The sequence below is a fragment of the Euleptes europaea genome, chromosome 18, assembly GCF_029931775.1.
Source record: "Euleptes europaea isolate rEulEur1 chromosome 18, rEulEur1.hap1, whole genome shotgun sequence".
NCBI lineage: Eukaryota > Metazoa > Chordata > Lepidosauria > Squamata > Sphaerodactylidae > Euleptes > Euleptes europaea.
In genome coordinates this window covers 6,377,115-6,392,594 of record NC_079329.1, presented here as the reverse complement: position 1 = coordinate 6,392,594, position 15,480 = coordinate 6,377,115, and the positions used below count along the sequence as shown (strand labels likewise).

The window sequence follows — 15,480 nt, the reverse complement described above, 5'->3', positions numbered from 1 at the left end:
AGTGAAAAACTCAAAAAGCTCACTAGTATATATGAAAAGCAGATTACGCGAGTAAGCCTAACAGATTCTAACAAAATAACACAGATCTGAAATACGGTAAAAATCACAATGAACAAATGCAGTAAAGTTACATACCCTTCAATGGGTGTTACCGCATTATGTATTCCCAGCAATGTATTAAGAGTTTGAAAATGTTATAAAAAATACTGTTCGCACTTTGTTTTGCCCCTTTAGCTGTGAAGACGTCTTCCAACTATTTTTTAGCCGTGGCATCCAAAAACCCTTTTAAAGCGATGTTTTTTATATGATGTTTTATACATCGCTGGGAATACATAATGCGGTAACCCTCAGAGTGTCATGCCAGGGATAATTCTCAGACAGACAGCATGCAAGCCTGCCTGGCCAAGAATACCCAACCTCTCACAATCTCAAGCCCCTTTATATACTTTTGGCTATGAGAACCAATGAGAATCAAGAAGAAATTGTTATGGCATTCTAGTCAAGTTCCCAGACATCAAAATGCATGAAAAGACAAAGCCCTCCAGTCCCCCTTATCATAAATCAAGCTGTTCTTGAGAGGAACAGTTCAGCCTCGCGTTAAATCTGCGAGGTGTTAACGCAGGGTGTCTCTTGCCAAGGTCCATTCCATTTGCTGTCCTAACACAAGGGGTTAGGGTTTCCCCCTCCCCAAAGCTCAAAATACAAATCTAGTCTCAAGTTGATGCCGTCAGCCACTGGTGGTCAAAAGTGCCGTACAGTAACAGCCGACTTATGGCAACGCCATAGGGCAGGGGTGTCAAACGTCAAGCCAGCGTGGTGTGGTAGTTAAGAGCGGTGGTGTGGAGCGGTGGACTCTAAACTGGAGAACCGGCTTTGACTCCCCACTCCTCCACATGAGCGGCGGACGCTAATCTGGTGAACTGGGTTGGTTTCCCCACTCGTAACACACAAAGCCGGCTGGGTGACCTTGGGCTAGTCGCAGTTCTCCTAGAGCTCTCTCAGTCCCACCGACCTCACCGGGTGTCTGTTGTGGGGAAGGGAAGGTGATTGTATGCTGGTTTGATTCTTCCTTAAGTGGTAGAGAAAGTCAGCATATAAAAATCAACTCTTCTTCAATTGTTAAGAGGGCTGGATATGGCATATATGTTATTTGGTCGGGCCGAGCCATGCCTCGCCAGCCCAGATCGAGAGTGTGGGTGGTGGGGTGGCTGCCTCAGCTGGTTCATGGTCTGGATAAGAGCTCTCAAGGGGCTGGATCTGGCCCGCAGGCCTTATGTTTAACACCCCTGATCTAGCTCTTCAAAACTGAATCTCGGGGGTGGGGAGACAGTTTTGCTGCGCCAAATAGAAACTTCCTTGAGTAGGCATGGTTCCGAGGAGAGGCTTCGGCATAGACGCTTGAGAGTGCGGCCGCTATTTTCTCCTTCCCTTCCTGCCCAGGATAACATAGTTGAGGATTTGATGCTGGTGGAGCCCAAGTACCACCGGCACTTTGTGGCGCGCCGGGGCCACGTGCTGCGAGAGATCGCCGAGGAGTACGGGGGCGTCATCGTCAGCTTCCCCAGGACGGGCGTCCAGAGCGATCGCGTCACGCTCAAGGGAGCCAAGGACTGCGTGGAGGCGGCCAAGAAGCGCATCCTGGAGATCATTGGCGACCTGGTAAGTGTGTGTTGGCTGTCTGAATGGTGAGCTGTCTGAATTAAGACGCGCCTCCCCTGGTACCTTCCCTTTATTTGGGCCCAGTTGAGACATACGGGGTTAGTTGTCTGAGAGTCTACCTCTATCGCTTCTGGGTTTTGCAAATGTTCGTTCTAAGAGGTTCGTTCTAAGTTTATCTCCCCCTGGCTTAGTCGGCATCCCAGCCATACATGTCAGGAGTACACTAAAATGCTGCTTATAGACGAAAATCCACAGGTTTCAGTAGGAATGGCTAAGTTTTGTGCAGGAACCTGTAGACTCCATCAGGCGCTGTGGAGAACATTGGTAGGTCAGTAATTTTAAAGGGTAGTAGTATATATAGTTTGGAAAGAGTGCAAACAACTTCTTTTTACTATTTGTATAAACTTGTGGGTAGGAGCCCCGTGGTGCAGAGTGGTAAGCTGCAGTACTGCAGTCCAAGCTCTGCTCATGACCTGAGTTCGATCCCGACGGAAGTCGGTTTCAGGTAGCCGGCTAAAGGTTGACTCAGCCTTCCATCCTCCCGAGGTCGGTAAAATGAGTACCCAGGGAAGATGACTGGGGAAGGCAATGGCAAACCACCCCATAAACAAAAGTCTGCCTTGGAAATGGGATGTGACGTCATCCCATGGGTCAGGAATGACCCGGTGGTTGCACAGGGGACCTTTACCTTTAGAGCTTAATACTAAGGGCTTTAGTGGTAAATTGTGAAGAGCTGTGTCGGTCTATGACTGCTTTTAATAAAGATTGATTGATTGCTTTTTTCGGTTGCACCATGCGCTCTAATAATGCACCCTCCCAAAGCTGCCATTGGTCCATCCACCTCGGTCTTGCTGGATGAATTCTCTCTCCAGCAGAGAGACGCTTTAACTGGAGATGCCGGGAATTGAATCTGGGGCCTTCTGTATGCAGGGAAAGTGTTCAGCCACTGAGCCCCCCCACACTGCCCCTTCCCATCCTGCTCACACTTTAATTCTTTGTCGCCCAACCCAGGGGTCTGCAAACTGCGGCTCCCGAGCCACATGCGGCTCTTTGGCTCGTTGAGTGCGGCTCTCCGAACTTGGAGCCGCGTGCCTAGAGAGAGAGAGCGAGCGCGAGAGAGCAGGCGAGCGGGCGCACTGTCTCTCCCCCCCCCCCCCGCCGTGGAGAATGGCCAGGTCCCCTTTTCCCTTGCCCTCAATGGTTGGGAGGCTAAAGCCTCCCCTTCCCTCTAGCCGCGCGATTGCTGGGCGGGCGGCTCGGCGGTTCCTCCCCCCCCCCCGTTCGCCTATCAGCTGTTGGGCTGGGTGGGTTTCCTTTGGTAGACCTGGCCTCCAGCTGAGTCCCATTGGGAGGCTAGGTCTACCCACTGGCTTTCTTGGCGGTAGACCTGGACTCCGAGGAGGGGAAAAAGTCCCCCTTCAGAGGCCAGGTCTACCCATTGGCTTCTATGGGCCTCTGGAGGCCAAGTCTACTGCCAAGAAAGCCAATGGGTAGACCTGGCCTCCCAATGGGACTCAGCCGGAGGCCAGGTCTACCAATAGGCTTTTATGGCAGTAGACCAGGCCTCCAGATGGGGAGGGGGAAATGGCAGGGACTTACAATTTAATTTTTATCAATAAATAAGATCACTATTAAGTATCAAGTTTTATTCAGTGTACCTATAGTTTAATTAAGACTTAATAAACTTTAATTAAAGTTTATTAAGTTAATAAACAGTGTACCTACCTATATAGTTTAAGTTTAAGAAATTTGGCTCTCAAAAGAAATCTCAATCGTTGTACTGTTGATATTTGGCTCTTTTGACTAATGAGTTTGCCGACCCCTGGCCCAACCCATGCACAGGAGGCCCAGGTGGTGCTGGAATGTGTCATCCCGCAGCGCTTCCACCGCGTCGTCATGGGAGCCAAAGGTTACCGGGTGCAGCAGATCACTCGAGACCACGACGTCCAGATCAAGTTCCCGGAGCGAGACGACAATCCAGGTGAGGTGGGGGGAGGGGGGAGAAAGAGGAGGACGTCTCAAGGATGAAGCCTTGGTTTTCTTTCCGGGAGCTTCTTTTTCAGCATGTCACTTCCTCTCTCTCCCAGCGTGGTGTAGCGAGCATGGTGTAGTGGTTACGAGCGGTGGTTTGGAGTGGTGGAGTCTGATCTGGAGAACCGGGTTTGATTCCCCACTCCTCCACATGAGCGGCAGAGGCTAATCTGGTGAACTGGGTTGGTTTCCCCACTCCTACACATGAAGCCAGCTGGGTGACCTTGGGCTAGTCACGCACTCTCAGCCTCACCTACTTCACAGGGTGTCTGTTGTGGGGAGGGGAAGGTGATTGTAAGCCGGTTTGAGTCTCCCTTAAGTGGTGGAGAAAGTCGGCATATAAAAACCAACTCTTCTTCTTCTTCTTCCCACCCGAAATTTCTCCTGGCTGTTCCACCAGGTTCGGAAGTACAGCCTCAGGAAAACGGCGATGTCAGCCCCGAGCCGGACTCCACCCCCCGCAAATGTGACACCATCCTAATCTCGGGGCGCAAGGAGAAGTGCGAGTCGGCCCGGGCGGCATTGCTGGTGGGGACCCTGTGTCGTTTCTCGGCGGTGGCAGGGTGGGCGGGGGAAGATCGCCCTAGCGGTGGAGTCAGCTGGGTTGACTGCACGAAGATTATTTACGTTCTCGTAGTTGGGAGGCGAAAACAACTCGAGGGTCCCCGGCTTGTCTTTCTTCTTGAGGGCCTCTTCAGAACGACTTGACCAAGGCTGTGCATAACTAATATTTGAACTTAGGTCCGTATCTGACACTCTCTACGGGACTCCTTCAGTTGGGCAGTCAGTTGAGAACCAGCGTGGTGTAGTGGTTAAGAGTGGTAGACTCTAATCTGGAGAACCAGGTTCAATTCCCCACTCCACATGAGTGGCGGAGGCTAATCTGGTGGACTGGGTTGGTTTCCCCACTCCTCCACATGAAGCCAGCTGGGTGGCCTTGGGCCAGTCACAGTTCTCTCCAAACTCTCTCAGCCCCACCTACCACACAAGGTGTCTGTTGTGGGGAGAGGAAGGCAAGGCGATTGTAAGCCACTTTGAGACTCCTTGAAGGTAGAGAAAAGCGGGGTATCAAAACCAGCTCCTCTTCTTCAGTTTTTGCCTTGAGGCTTTTTCCTGAGAGGCGTTTTATAACATTTATTCAACATAACAAGTAAGTGGTTTTGTACCTAGTCAGTGGCTACTGGTGGCTGAATTAGGACTTGTTTTTCACCTCTTACCCATGGGCAAGACCGATTTTTTTTTTCCCCACTGCGGTCCCAGCGCTTGGGGGCAAAACCAAGTTGTGACTGACCGGGGCCCCATTTTTTAATGATGCTGGTGCCGATCCTCCCACGCTTCTGAAACGCGAGGCCTTCAAGGGGAGGAAGTGGACTTAGATGGGGTGCATGCCACCTTTTCTGGAGCTGGCCGTCACCTCGCCTGCCTGCCTCTCCTGCTGCAAATAATCCTTTGCCCTCCGCAATTCCTGCTCGTAGCCATCGTATTGAAGCTATCCTACTCCCCCCTCCTAGGCGCTGGTTCCCATCACCGTGGATGTGGAGGTCCCCTTTGATCTGCACCGCTACGTCATTGGGCAGAAAGGAGCCGGCATCCGCAAGATGATGGAGGAGTATGAGGTACAGGGCAGTGCTGCCGGGGGAAAGACGGCGTCTCTTCCCAGGTCTGTGTGTGAGCTCACGCATGAACACTTGTGACGCCGCCTTGCTCTGCATCAGAACCTGGGCCTGTCAAAGCCAATGTTGTCTACTGGGAGGGGCTGTGGCTCAGTGGAAGAGCCTCTGCTTTGCATGCAGAAGTTCCCAGGTTCAATCCCCGGCATCTCCAGTTAAAAGGATCGGGTATAAGTGACATGAAAGACCTCTGCCTGAGACCCTGGAGAGCCATGGAGAGGGGCTATGGCTCAGTGGAAGAGCCTCTGCTTTGCATGCAGAGGTTCCCAGGTTCAATCCCCGGCGTCTCCAGTTAAAAGGATCGGGTATAAGTGACATGAAAGACCTCTGCCTGAGACCCTGGAGAGCCTCTGCCAGTCAGAGTAGACAATACTGACTAAACTCAATGATTCGGTATAAGGCAGATTCATGTGTTCATGTGTACTCAGGCTGTCTGGCTCTCCAGGGTCTCCAAGCAGAGGTCTTTCACATCACCTACTGCCTGGTCCTTTAAACCAGGGGTCCCCAACCTTTTTGAGCCTGTGGGGCACCTTTGGAATTCTGACAGAATGGCTGCCACAAAAGAGGCGCCGCAAGGCGATGAAGCCAGCCGTAAAAATGGCTGCCGCCGCAGCTGACCTACGAGTCACTCAGTGAAGATGCTTGTGCTGTGGCGGCAGCTGCTGCCCAAGCAACCTTTCCAAAAATCTGCACAGCCAATGGAATCTCCAGTAGCTAATCAGAAGGCTTGCTGGTCCAAAGACCCACCTACTTTCTAAAAACACTTGATGGGTGCCATGGGCAGCACATTGAGGGCCCCTGATTTAAACTGGAGGTGCCAGGGATTAAACCCAGGGCCTTCTTCAAGTTAAGAGCCTCAGCCCCTCCCCTCTGAGCTTCCGTGTTCACATGCCAGATTCACCGTACGGGTGTTCAGAATCAAATTATTCATCATTGGACCAGTGTGTCCCCCTCCGTCTCTGTGAACATGTGAACACATGAAGCTGCCTTCTACTGAATAAGACCCTCTCGTCCATCCAAGTCAGCCTTGTCTACTCTGACCGGCAGCAGCTCTCCAGGGTCTCAGGCGGAGGTCTTTCACATCACCTACTTGCTTAGTCCCTTTAACTGGGGATGCCGGGGATTGAACCTGGGGCCTTCTGCATGCCAAGCAAATGCTCTACCACTGAGCCACAGCCTCTCTGTGTTTCCCCGGTGCCGACAGCAAGCAGTAATTGAGAAAAACACCACCAGGGGGAGAAAAGCATGCATGCACTTCAGAATTTGTGGCTTTGCCCATTTGATGCAGATGTTCTTCACAGCAGGGGCTTTCGATTGGGTGTGGAACCTGTTCATGGGATTCCCCCAAGCCCTAATCTTGGCCCGCTTTCTTGCCACGCACCAGAATTAAAGCAGCTTGAAGAAATGGGGCTTGTTTAATACACTGCCTAGCTGGTGCCATTTCGCCCTTGCCGACTCCTCGACCGAACCCCGGTCTGTCCAACAGATCGCCGTCGGCCTCCCTGCTTCAAACCTTTTGCCTTGTGGGCCCCCAGGTGAACATCTCCGTGCCGCAGCCGGAGCAGCAGTCGGACGTCATCAAGATCACAGGCCTGGTCCCCCACGTGGAACGAGCCAGGATGGGCCTCTTGGAGCGAGTCAAGGAGCTGCAGGCTGAGCAGGAAGACCGGGTACTGTCGGAGCACGGCGTGACAAGCACCACCCCACCCCACCCCCGCAGCATGTCTTTCCCCTAGCTGGTTAGCTTCTGCTAGGCCGAGGGCATTTGGCCAGTCAGTAACCGAGCCAGCATGGTGTTGCGGTTAAGAGTGGTGGACTCTAATCTGGAGAACCGGGTTTGACTCCCCACTCCTCCACATGAGCAGCGGACTCTAATCTGGTGAACTGGGTTGGTTTTCCCACACCTCCACATGAAGCCAGCTGGGTGACCTTGGGCTAGTCACAGCTCTCTTTGAGCTCTCTCAGCCCCACCTACCTCACAGGGTGCCTGTTGTGGGGAGAGGAAGGGAAGGAGATTGTAAACTGATTTGATTCTTCTTAAAAAGGTAGAGAAAATAGGCATTTAAAAACAAACTCTTTCTTTCTTCTCCTTTTTCTTCTTCTCTTCTAACTACTGTTTTTTGTGCATGTTTCCCTTTTTACAGGCATTGCGGGGCTTCAAGCTCACGGTCAGCGTGGAGCCCAAGTACCACCCAAAGATCATTGGCAAGAAGGGGGCAGTCATCTCCCAGATCCGTAAGGACCACGATGTCACTGTCCAGTTCCCGGACAAAGGGGATGATTATCAGGTGTGTCTCTCCTCTTCGGTGGCGGTGTTTGGCTCGGGGGATTTACGGAACAATCCTGGCGAAGTAGCAAGTTGATAGTCTTTTGAGATTGGCTTGTAACAAGCAGAGGGACCTCTGGCTTTGTCGGTTGGTTCAGAGGTGTGTGCACTGGGGGAACCCTGATCCACTAAATCCCTGGCAGGAAGGCCAGACTTTCAGGTACAAGAGATGATGCTTAAGTTGTATATGGCTTCAGGTGAGCCAGTGTGGTGTAGTGGTTAAGAGCGGTGATTTGGAGTGGTGGACTCTGATCTGGAGAACCGGGTTTGATTCCCCCACTCCTCCACATGAAGCCAGCTGGGTGACCTTGGGCTAGTCATAGCTCTCTTTGAGCTCTCTCAGCCCCACCTACCTCACAGGGTGACTGTTGTGGGGAGGGGAAGGGAAGGCGATTGTAAACCAGTTTGATTCTTCCCTTAAGTGGTAGAGAAAGTCGGCATATAAAAACCAACTCTTCTTAATAACAAGAGTCTAGTGACACTTTAAAGACTTCACAGATTGTTAGAGTGTCCCGCGCCCACTCTGACTGCATCTTTTATTCTTTTAACCGGCTCTCGTTTTCACTTGTGCTGTGTGGCGTCACACACTTCACCCCGGGAAACGGGGCCTTCTGACACCTGGTAACAGCGTTGCCCTTCTGCGTGCGCCTCTGGGTTTAAATCTCTCAGCCAGCTAAATTCTGATAATTCATGTACTTGGCGAAGTGGACCCTGGCTCACGAAAGCTTACACCATAAAATATCTATTAGTTTTTAACGTGCTGCGAGTCTTTGTACGGGCTGTTTCCACACTGACGCTTCCGGAATTTATATTATCATAGAATCATAGAGTTGGAAGGGACCACAAGGGTCAGCTCATCCCAACTCCCTGCCCAATGCAGGAAATTCACACTCTCCGCCCCCCCTCAGTGACCCCTACTCCATGCCCAGAAGATGGCCACAAAAACACCTTCAAGATCCCTGGCCAATCTGGCCTAGAGGAAGCTTCCTGACCCTAAAGTGGCGATTGGATCCCTGGCCAGTCTGTTACATTATCTTGTATTCTGGCCGTTCTCAAACTGGCCTTACAAGGTTGGCTGGAATTTTGACCTCCCTCCCATCTTGGCGTCCCATACTTAAGAGGTTTAGAGAGTCCGAGACTTTTCTTAAAAACCAGACTTTTAAAACAAAATGTCCGAACCTCACGTAGATTCTGGTGGGCTGTCTTTTGACTTGGGGCCAATCTAACACCGGTGCTCCCGAAACAGGACCTCATCACGATCACCGGCTACGAGAAGAATGCCGAGGGGGCCCGCGACGCCATCTTGAAAATCGTGGCGGACCTGGAGGAAATGGTCAGCGAAGATGTCCGGTTGGATCACAGGGTCCATGCCCGCATCATCGGTGGGCGGGGCAAGGCAATCCGCAAGCTCATGGAAGAGTTCCGGGTAAGGGCAGACACCCCCCCGCGAGGGGGCATAAACCAGGCTAAGTGCCAGGGTGGTGTCGTGGTTAAGAGCGGCAGACTCTAATCTTGGAGAACCGGGTTCAATTCCCCACTCCTCCACATGAATGGCGGACACTAATCTGATGAACCGGGTTGGTTTCTCCACTCCTACGCGGTAAGCCAGTTTGGTGACCTTGGGCTAGTCACAGCTCTCTTAGAGCTCTCTCAGCCCCATCTCACAGGGTGTCTGTTGTGGGAAGGGGAAGGTGATTATAAGCCGGTTTGATTCTTTCTTAAGTGGGAGAGAAAGTCAGCGTATAAAAACCAACTCTCCTCCTTCTCTTTCTCCTTCTAGAAGTGACCCTAAGCTGCTCCATTATACTAGATCAGAGTTTCCCAAACTTTGAGTCATGGAGCACTTTTCAGGAGAGAAATTTGTCACGGAGCACTAATTTTCACCTTGCACCTATATACTAAACCAAATGACTAGTATTTTTCTTTCCAATCGGAGCACTAGGAGATGTTTCACGGAGCACCAAGCGCTCCATGGAGCACAGTCTGGGAACGTCTGTACTAGATTAACCCATCAATTATGCTGTAGTACACGAACACGTAAGAGCCCTGTAGCGCAGAGTGGTAAGCTGCAGTACTGCAGTCCAAGCTCTGCTCACGACCTGAGTTCGATCCCAACGGAAGTCGGTTCCAGGTAGCCGGCTCAAGGTTGACTCAGCCTTCCACCTTTCCGAGGTCGGTAAAATGAGGACCCAGCTTGCTGGGGGTAAAGGGAAGACGACTGGGGAAGGCAATGGCAAACCACCCCGTAAACAAAAGTCTGCCTAGAAAACGTCGGGATGTGACGTCACCCTATGGGTCAGGAATGACCCGGTGCTTGCACAGGGGACTACCTTTACCTTCATTTACACGAACATACCCTTTTTCCAAACAGGTGGACATCCGCTTCCCTCAGCCAGGCTCCAGTGACCCCGACAGAGTCACGGTGACGGGGCTGCCTGAGAACGTCGACGATGCGATAGACCACCTGCTCAACTTGGAAGAGGAATATGTGAGAGGAAGTGGGGGGTTATTTGTGGGGGGGGGGGGCATGGGCGCATCTGTCTGAATAGCTGGTGGGGAGGATGGGGTCAGGGTCTCTTGCTCTGCTCTGGGAAAGCGACGCATCAGACTAGAAGTGGGGGGTGGGTGGGCTGAAGTTCTAATCCCTGCTCTGCCATGCAACCGGGCGATGCCCTCTTCCAGCTTACTTTGCGGGACAGTTTTGAGGATAAAACGAGGATACAAAAATGGCATCTGCTGCTCTTGCCTATTTGGCAAGTCAGTTTACCTCTGTTGGCTGTAGCTAGCGGGGATCGTCATTACTACAGGGATTGAGATGCCATTAGTGCTGGTTCTGGGTATAAGTAAAATAATTAACATTAGCGGAAGCCTAGTACTGCTCACTTAATCAGTTATTTATTGCTAGCAAGATAACCTGGCTTGTAGCCTTCAGACAACAACTTGCATGTTGAAATCAGTGGCAGTAGAGGGGTGTGTGTGTGTGTGAAGCAGAGAGCCAGTGTGGTTCAGTGGTTAAGGTGTTGGACTAGGATCTGGGAAACCCAGGTTCGAATCGCTGCTCTGCCATGTAAACTTGCTGGGTGACCTTGGGCCAGTCACACACGCTCAGCCTCGGCCCTGGCAAGTATTTGGATGGGAGCCCTCCAAGGAACACCAGGGGTGTGACGCAGGGGCAGGCAAATGGCAAAGCACCTCTGAACGTCTCTTGCCCTGAAAACTACGGGGTTGCAATAAGTCAGCTGTGACTTGACAGCAAAAAAAGGGGGTGGGGAGCAGAGGTGTGCAGGCCTTTGCGCCCTGACACATAGTTGCCAGGTCTTGAGCATGGAGCCCGCATGCGTAGTTAGTGTATCGAAGATTCGTCCCTGTAACTGGGAACGCTGGGAGCCAGCGTGGTGTACTGGTTAAGAGCGGCTGTTTGCAGCGGTGGACTCTGATCTGGAGAACCGGGTTTGATTCCCCACTCCTCCACATGAGCGGGCAGAGGCTAATCTGGTGAACTAGATTTGTTTCCCCACTCCTACACATGAAGCCAGCTGGGTGACCTTAATCTAGTCACAGCTCTCTCAGCCCCATCTATCTCACTGGGTGTCTGTTGTGGGGAGGGGAAGGCAGTTGTAAGCCGGTTTGATTCTCCCTTAAGTGGTAGGGAAAGTTGGCATATCAAAACTGGCTCAGTGGTAGAGCGTCTGCTTGGCATGCAGAAGGCCCCAGGTTCAATCCCTGGCATCTCCAGTTAAAGGGACTAGGCAGGTAGGTGATATGAAAGACCTCTGCCAGAGACCCTGGAGAGCCGCTGCCGGTCTGAGTAGACAATACTGACTTCGATGGACCAAGGGCCTGATTCGGTATAAGGCAGCTTCATGTGTTCATGTGTTCTTCTTTTTCTATCGTGGCTGTGATCACTTCTTCCAGTACTAAAAGGCTCACGTCTCATTGCAGATGATGGACGTGGTGGAGACAGAAACCATGGCTGCGTATATGAAGCCCCCCTCCCGCTTAGAAGAGGAGCCCCGGGGCCCAGCCAAGGGCTTCGTGGTGCGGGACGCCCCTTGGAACGCATCTGGGAATAAGGTCTGCCCTTAACACTTCTGGCTTCTCCCAGGCTGAATTCTAATTTGGTTAACCAATAGTAAGGCACCACACACCTGGACGGGGAGGGGACTAAGACAATCCAGGTTCCTGTTATGTAGAAGCTCTGCACTTGCAAGCTTTCCCTCCGAAACCATGAGGACTAGCACCTTTCCTTGCTTTGTTTCAAGGATCGGCTATATATCCCCGATTAGTAGGTTGGTGTGGAATTAGAAAATCTGTTTTGATGTCCAGATTTCCATTCTCTCAAGGTGACGCTTCTTCTTCTCCTTGTCCGGTTTCAGGCTCCCGACGTGAGCAGCGCCGAAGAGTTTCCAGTCTTCGGCTCAGGCGTCGTCCCCAAGCAGACGTCCGTCTGGGGCCCCAAGAAGTTTTGAGCCGGGGCGGGGAAACGCGGCGCGACCCGGCCAGGCACGGCCCCCGCCGCCCTCGGGCACCGCGGCGGCTTCCTTACGCCGCCCGGTGTCCTCTCGCTGTCGGGATGCGGCCGGCTCCTGCACTCCTCATATTTTTTTCTCTCTCTCTGTGACTCTGTGCAATCCATTGATTGATCAAAAGCCATAGCCTCCCTCCTCTTCCCCTTCCCCCTCACCCCCCCACTGAGCCAAAGCAGGCTAGGTTCGTAAGCACACAAATGGAAAATAAAGCCTCGTGCGGCAAGTTCCTCCCTCTTTCTTCCCCTCTCCATGCCAAATTCAGGGCATTAATGTATCCCGGCCTTCTCTTAAACCCCTAGAAAGGAGTAGGCAACGCCCTTCCCCTCTTCCTGTCTGCTCTGTCCTTCTGGGTGTGGGATATTCTGGTGCATGTTCCAAAATCCTCCGCGGAGGAACGGAGCGTTTCAGAGCTCATACGCTGAAGACCGAGAGCCGGCAGGCAGCGTAGAGTTCCTCCAGACCACCTTGGCAGCTCAACGAAGGTGGCTGACTGTACTCTGGACACGCGTGCAGAAATTCCTCTTTGTCTCCCTGCAGGCAAGTCCAGTAGATTTTTTTTTTGAGGGAGGGGGAGAAGTGCTACCAGGATCGACAGGAGGGTGGAGGGGGGGAAGCAAACAGGGTCTATACGGCGGCATCGAGGAATGAGATCTGTGGCTCCCTGTGGCCGGAATAAACCTTTTCCCAAGCAAGGTGGCACTTTTGAATATTGGCACGTGGCGAGTTTCCCTTCTGCCTTCCTCCCCTCGGTTCGTCCCCTAGCGCCGCTCCGTCGTAGAGTCCGTTTTGCTCTTATTTTTTCCATTTTTATTCCCTCTTCCCCCCCTTTTTTTATGGCTGTCTTTCCCTTTGTGTCTTCCTCAAGTTGCAGTTGCTTCAAAACATTTAGGGAAATATGCAACATTGAACAAAAAGAGACAGATGCTCTTTATTCCCCCCCCCCATCCCGTCTCTGTTTCTAGTCCCTGCATTCAATTCCAGATTTAAAAAGGCAAAACAAACAAACTGTGACTTCTGGATTTTTGTGTGTGTGTGTGTGTGTGTGTGTGCGCGCGAATGTGTGTGAAGGGGAGGCGGAAGTGAGCACCATGGCTCTACCTGGTCCCCTGATCTGATCTCCCCCCTCCACTTCCCCACCCTTCATTGCCATGTCTGCATGACGAGGCAAGAAAAGGGGGGGCCCTTAACCGAATTAGCGATGGCGGGGGGTGGGGATTTGGGGGGGGGAATTTACAAAAAAAAACGAAGGACACTCTTGGCCTTAAAGACAAAAGGAGAGAAATTTAAAAACTAAAAAAAAAACTAAAAAAACCCTAAAAGTTGGAGTAAGGAAATATGCAAACTCTGTAGGTCACGCCGGTGACTGTGGACTTTTCTAATTCCAAATAAAATGGAGCGAAAAAAACCAGCCTGCCTTGAATCCGCCTGTCTGTCGGGGGCCACGGGAGGGCAGGGGCGACCAGCACGCGCTTAAGACACACATGGAGCTGCCTTAATACTGAATCAGACCATCAGTCCTTGGTCAAGTCTTGTCTGCTCAGACTGGCAGAGGCTCCAGGGTCTCAGGCTGAGGGGTTTCAAATCACCTACTACCTAGTTTCAATGGGAGGTGGTGGGGATTGAACCTGGGACCATCTGCGTGCCAAGTAGAGCCTCTTGTATGGAACCACAGGTGAGGCTGCAGAGTTTTTCTGCCCTCTGGCAATTGTGAGATGAGCCAGTGTGGCATAGTGGTTTGGAGCGGTGGAGTCTGATCTGGAGAACCGGGTTCGGTTCCCCACTCCTCCACATGAGCGGTGGAGGCTAATCTGGTGAACTGGCTTTGTTTCCCCGCTCCACATGAAGCCAGCTGGGTGACCTTGGGCTAGTCACAGCTCTTTCGGCCCCACCCACCTCACAGGGTGTCTGATGTGGGGTGGGGAAGGGAAGGTGATCGTAAGCTGGTTTGAGAGAGAAAGTCGGCATAGAAAAACCAACTCTTGTTCTTAATGTCAACTGGGCAAGGCCAAACTTTGCCTATGTGTCGTCTTTAAACTGGGCTGCCACCTGGGCAAAAAGCAGCCGCGTGCACTGGGTTGGCATGCCACCCCCTCCCTAGTCTGCCAGGCCTCTGGCATTGCTGACTGGCACATGGAATTGGTTGGCAGGGCTCTGATTTGAGGTCTCCCCCCCCCCAGGTGACTTTTGTCTTGCCAGTGTTTATGTTAAGCCCACCTCCACGAGAGGGCGAGAGGAAAGCATACCGGCAAGGCGGGAGCTTGGACACCTTCTGATCCAGTGCTGGGTCGTGGGCTTGATTGACTGTCTGCCAGCTGTCCAGTCACCGATAAAACCTCTGAGCGCTTCAGGAGGGGTTGACATAGGCTTACAACTATGAGCTGTTAGTACACCAATTGGGCTGTATGTTGCTCTTCTACCTGTAGTGGACATTCGTTCCCCGCACAAGCATATTTGGGTTCCTACTGACGGTTGAGGGAATGGGGCTTTTTCCATACTTTTACAAGGGCTTTCTTCTGTTCCCACCTGGAGGCACAGCTCTGAATTCGAATAGGGATCCTATGCTAGCGAATACACCATACCAGCTGCTCTCTGTACACTTTTCTATTTGGGCCTGCCCTGTCCACAGTTATCCTCACTCTCTGGCTCCTGCCCAGGAGGAGAGTCCAAATTGTCCCCCTCTTGGATTTGCCTCGTCGAGGAAGAACTCATTCCTTTTTCTCTGAACTTTCCGAAGAGTCCTGTCTTCTTTCTCCCCCCCCCCCCAAATCAAGGCTGAGCTAGACTTCTCCGTACGTCGACGTGGGCGAGCATTGTTCATTTGAGCCAAGCGGGGCTTGTTTTTCTTCCTGCCAGGTGTGCCATGAGAACAGCCTTGGCCTGTGGAACCGTCAACAAAAGGGAGGTCAGCCATACCCAGCTCAGCCGCTCTTTTCCTGCAGAGGGGCTAATAACTTAAAATCCCTTTTTGGAAATTCAATGCCATCCTCCTCAAGAAAAGGACCTTTCAACCTAATGCCGAAATCCCACAACGCTGCCACCAGTCAGAACCTTGGTTGACTACAATAGGGGCATTACATCACATAGGTCACCGTTGTGAGGTTAGCAAAAAACAGCGGAGGCATGCCAATCCGTTTGGCGCTGGCTCTCTTCCCATTTCTAATTGTCCTGAAACGTGAGACCTGGGGGCTTTAGTGTTCTGCTTATTTCGCAAAGGTGTCATAAATGAAATTATAGGTTGGATGGAGCCAATGGCCAATCTGAAATG

At 52.0% G+C, this 15,480-nt stretch overlaps 1 protein-coding gene across 1 annotated transcript in view; it reads left to right on the top strand.

Annotated features, from left to right (window-relative positions):
• The window catches only part of LOC130489547 (vigilin-like), a 30,326-nt gene extending 18,159 nt beyond the window's left edge, over window positions 1-12,167 (top strand). The window contains exons 18-27 of the mRNA XM_056863302.1: window positions 1,441-1,659; window positions 3,502-3,640; window positions 4,091-4,218; window positions 5,202-5,306; window positions 6,896-7,030; window positions 7,505-7,648; window positions 8,933-9,112; window positions 10,058-10,174; window positions 11,629-11,760; window positions 12,063-12,167. Of these exons, the coding sequence (XP_056719280.1) occupies window positions 1,441-1,659; window positions 3,502-3,640; window positions 4,091-4,218; window positions 5,202-5,306; window positions 6,896-7,030; window positions 7,505-7,648; window positions 8,933-9,112; window positions 10,058-10,174; window positions 11,629-11,760; window positions 12,063-12,155 (1,392 nt within the window). The 3' untranslated portion in view covers window positions 12,156-12,167. The remainder of the gene's footprint in view (window positions 1-1,440; window positions 1,660-3,501; window positions 3,641-4,090; window positions 4,219-5,201; window positions 5,307-6,895; window positions 7,031-7,504; window positions 7,649-8,932; window positions 9,113-10,057; window positions 10,175-11,628; window positions 11,761-12,062) is intronic.
• The last annotated feature ends 3,313 nt before the right edge of the window (window positions 12,168-15,480 follow it).